This window comes from Talpa europaea (assembly GCF_964194135.1).
Source record: "Talpa europaea genome assembly, chromosome: 7".
Classification (NCBI taxonomy): Eukaryota; Metazoa; Chordata; class Mammalia; order Eulipotyphla; family Talpidae; genus Talpa; species Talpa europaea.
Window position 1 is genome coordinate 74428595 of NC_140074.1, and position 4908 is coordinate 74433502.

Here is a 4908-nt window from a genome sequence, read left to right on the forward strand (position 1 = left end):
AAATTTGGGGCCAACCAGGAATGAGTTGTTTAACCTCACTCAAATTCCTCTAGTGGGTGATCCTTGCCTTTCTCCCCCACAGGGCACTCATGAGGCCTCAGGGTGGAAATGACTTTGTCCATGACAAAGTGCCCCCACCATAAGCCTGGTTATGACTTGTCAGGGATCATGTGGTCTTGGACCCTGATGCTTGGGCTCCAGATTTGAATCCCCCAAAGGGGGGAATATTGCATTCAGACTCCTGCCAGGCCCCTAAACCCCTACCTTCAACACAAGCTACTGATGACACAAGCTACTGATTTCCAGCTTGTAGAGAGTGCCTGAAAGAACTGGAAGTGGCTCGCTACCTGATTTCACTTCTGCAAAGGTAAAAAAAGTTTCCCCTTTTCTGTCTTGTGTCTTCCTTCCTGTCAGAGCCCATGGTGTGAGCCCAAGGATGCTGGCAGGGGCTGACCTGGGAGGGTGAGCCATGGGGTCAGGGTCTGGCTAGAGCCCTGGGGTGATGAATAGCAGAAATATTGAGAAGAAAGCATGGAGCCAGTAAAGGGACCCTAGACCATTGCCGGTTCCTATTCCTGCCTGATCTGCCCAGCCCTCCTGGCACCTTCTGCCCCTGGTTGCAGGTGTGCCTCTTATCTTCTGCAGCCAACTGGGGAAGTGCCACGACAAGGGAGGCTTTCATCAGCTTTTATGTCAAGACCAACCAGATGAGATGTGCAAAGCAGCACCTGCTGGATCCTGCTGGCCATGCATGGAATGTGCGGATAATGTTGTCCCTTCAATGTCCCTGTCAACTTCCCCAGCTCTTCCAAATGAGCACCCTCTACCTCTGGCCTCCACCTCCCCACAGGGCCCAATGACCTCTTTACACTCTATTAGTTCACAGCCATCCATGAATGTCTCTGAGCCACTAGAGCCTTTCTTTCCCCTGGAATGCCTTTCCCCTCACCTGCCAGACCCCCTGGAGTCAGGGGCCAGTCCTTCATCTCCCCCAGTTTCCTCTGCTTCACCACCACTAGACTTCACTCTGACTCTTCCGCAGTGTGACTCATTGGCAGTCAAACTGCACACCTTCCCACAGAGCTCATCTCCACACATCCCTTGGCCAGTTTCTTCCACCCCAGTCATTTCAGGTATTGGCCACTCAAGTTGTCCTGTATCAGCCCTGACCTGGTGGCAGAAAGCCACCCAAGCCTTATGCATCTCAACATCATCACACGGTGAGTCCCAGGAAGAGCACCTTTCTTGCCACCCACCAGGGGCCTTGTTCTGTGGAGACTCTACAAACAGACAGACAGAGACTGGCAGCCTCTCTTTGGTCAGTTCCAATGACCAGGAGCTGGAAATACAAGCCACAAAGAGAGTAGAGATCAAGGTTTGGAAAGAAAAAGAAGATGGATCATATTCAAAACAAATGAATCCAGAATATCACCTGAATTCTTTGGGTAACATATTTAAATCACTGGGTGCTAACCAAAACACCAGAACTCACCAGCCCATCTGGAGTACAGAAGGCAAACCAGAACAGCTGCCTGGCGCTCAGAAACTCTCATATACCAAAGTCTTAGGAGACCATCTACAGCAGAAATACAACCAACTTTTTTGGGGTCTCCCCTCTCTGCACAGTGAATCCCTGGTGGCTACTGCCTGGTTCTCTGAGAGTTCTTCAGCCCTTCAGTCTCCCTCTTTCTTATTCAATGGAATTACAAATGCCTGTCCAGTTCAAATTCAGGCTAAAATATCTCCACTGCTTTCCCAATCCCAGCCCTTGTCTCATCTGGAGTGCCAATCTCAACACTTAATGCCAACCATACCACCATTCCAGCCTCTATCTCAGTCTCAGGTGCAGATCAAGGTCCCTCTTCAATCTTCTTTCCCAACCCTAACACCTTCACCCCAGATCAAGGATTGCGAAATGTCTTGCCCTGCATCCCAAAATGAGCCACAATCTCCCATCCCAACTGAGATTCAACATCTGAAATGGTCCTTATTGCAGAAGCAACTAGAATGTGGGTGGACTTTATCTTCTGTAGTCCAAAGTTCTCTGGAAATCTTTAGTGTTTTTAGTTCCAACCTTCCTGAGGACAACTGGGTAGTCTCCATTCTTCCTGAGAATTTCCCAATCAGTCCTGAACTCCGGAAGCAACTAGAGCAACACCTCCAAAAATGGCTTATCCAACACCGTTGGGAGTTGCCCCAAAGAATCCAAGAGTATCTGGAACTAAAACAGCTTCAGTCTGAATTACCAAATATAAATCAGTGTAAATTACCAAATACAAAAGGAAAGCATGTAAGGTCACAGACCTCTCTATTTACAGGTGAAAGCAGCAAGGGCACACAGAAGGTGGGGTTCCAGCTAAGCATGGGACAGGGTCTGGGACATGTTCTGGGAAAGGTCTCTCAAGATAGCTCCACAGGCTCAGAAATTTCCTTTGTAAAGGACTTGGGGGTGAACTTTGAAGAGTCAGACCATGACTTGAGACCCTCAAGTAGTGAGTCAGGAAGTGATGAATATGTCCTAAAAAGATATTTGGGCAGTAAGTCGGGGAGGATCAGAGAGGATTTTATACAGCAATCCTGGGTTGCTGTCACTCATGTTTTCCCCAGGTTTAAAAAATACAAGGAAAAAAGAAATCTAAAAGTATTAAAGGGTTGGGAACCCTGTGTGAACACCTCCCGTAGGATTCCCTTCCTCCATCCCTGCACTCGAGAGGTACTAGAATCACATATCATAAGGTTTTGGGTCAAACACAGGTGGGGCTTACCCCTCAAGGTCCTTAAGCCCATAAATTGCTTTAAATTGAAAAAAAAAGCTCAATCCTTGCCCCCTCTGCAATTTGACTCTCCCCCCTCAGCCACCTGTGTACCTGGGGCCCACACAAGAGTCAAGTTTGCCATGTCCCAGGAAGAATTTCGGCAGGCCCATTTGGGAGAAAAGGTAACAAAAGAATCAGGTCTCACTCTGGAGAGGCCTCTCCTTGCTCCCTCACCTGTGTGTGTCTTGGGAGCGATCTCATCTGGGGGCAATCATGAGCCCTCAGAACCACTTCTGAATGGACAGGAGGGCAATCTGTCTTCCCATTCCTTCACATCTGACCACAAGGTTGGAAGTTGTCAGAGTGGGGCTATGAAATGGCCCAACTCAAGAGAGGAGATTTGGGACTGGGATTCACAAAGCCCCTGCAATAGGGTAAAAATGGCAGAGATGAACTCAGGACTCCAATCTTTAAGGGCCCAAGAAACCAGGGGGGAGTTAGAAGTTGAGGAGCCTCCTGTTCTACAACAACAGTCTAGTGACATCTTAGGATCCGGAGTGCTGACAAAATTCCCAACCAGAAATGTGCATAAGAGTAATTTAGTGTCCCCTATGACCACTGCAAACCATCTACTTCCTAGAATGTATGTTTCCCAAGATTCAGGAGAGTCATGCCTTAACATAGAAGTTCCACGTGCGCTTATGCTCAGAGCAAAGACAAAATCAGAGGAACAATATATAGATTGTCCTACACATGTGTTCCCTACTGAAGACACTTTGGTTCCTTGGGTGCCTCATTGCCATCTCCAGAGAATGCCTTGTGGAGACATAATAGCTTCCCCTATAATACATGGTTTCATAGCAGACCAAAGGAGCAGCTCACAGCATCAGGAGTTCAGGATCTTGAGACTTCAGGACTCATGGAATGGTGAGAGCACGGCAGCTGACCCTACTTATGGGAGAGAGGACTGTCACAGGCCTGACTATGGAGCATGTGAAGGGTATGAAGAATTCCAGACCTCTCCGGTTGGAAGTTGGAGTCTCCCTACCCAGTTCAGAAGAATAGTAAACTCTCTTGGGAGCAAATGCCTCCAGAAAAAAGTTACTTCAGAAAGCTTCTTCAGAAAGGGGATAAGGCTCTTTGTTCAGCGGATTTTCTCCAATAAGAAAGGCAAAGGTCAGGGTCGTCTACAAAGATGTGAACCTACGTTATCTACTGTCCAGAGAAAAGTGTCAGGCAAAAGCAAATCTATTATGGACGGTGAGACTGCTGAGGCTCGGGCAATCATGACAGCTGTTGGACAGATTTTAGAGGAGAAAATGGCACTTCACCAGGAGCTTCAAGCCATAAAGTTAAATGAACACAAACAGGAACTCCAACACTCAGCATGTGGGGCTTACTGCTCTTACAGGTCTTCCTTCCACTCAGAGAAAAGGAAAAGGAGTTATACAACCTGCAGTCACCAAGTCATTCTCCCAAACCAGAATTGTTCTACCAGGGAAAAGCACGTCAAACCCCGACAGTCCTTGAAAAGTGTAAGATTCAATGATGATGGTGACCTGAGGAATATCCCATCAACACCCCCCAAGAAGACTGTGTCTCCCATCAGTGCCTGCCAGCATGGGCCAAGGATTCCATTTGCTCCAGGATGCTATCACCACTGCCCAAGACACTGTCCTTTCCAGGGGGGTGTCTTTCCTGGTCAGCCATAAAATGCTCCTCTAGCCCTTCCTAACAGGAAAACATGTCTCCAAGGAAAAAGTCAGTCCACGTAGAGAAAACCTTCTTGTTAGCACATCCAAGATGTTTAATGTTCCCCTACATATGTTTTTTTTCTCATAAAAGCATAATGTAGTAGCTTCTGCCTGTGTTACTTTTGGGGTGTACTTTGACTTCTTGAAAGGATGGACCACAGAGGATGATTGACATGGAGTTGAGGGCTAGCTCCTTATTCCAAATCCTTTCATTGAAATTACGTTTGTCATTATATAAACAACAAAAATTACTATAAAACATGAGAAAACCTATGAAGATCTCACCCTAGAATCTATTTCAATCCATCTTTGCCCTGTCTTCACTACTCCTTAAACTTTGCCCCACGGTATAGGATAGGTTCACAGAGACATAAGAGAATTGGATATTCCCACTCAGG

The 4908-nt window shown here is 47.1% G+C and overlaps 1 protein-coding gene across 1 annotated transcript; it reads left to right on the plus strand.

Moving 5' to 3' along the window:
* Positions 1-856: 856 nt before the first annotated feature.
* LOC311173744 (spermatogenesis-associated protein 31A3-like) lies at positions 857-4531 on the plus strand (the record flags this gene model as incomplete). Its single annotated transcript, XM_084237832.1, is given in 4 exon segments — positions 857-2537; positions 2856-2938; positions 3923-4465; positions 4469-4531. Coding segments are annotated over 4 exon segments (2370 nt in total).
* Between the last annotated feature and the right edge of the window lie 377 nt (positions 4532-4908).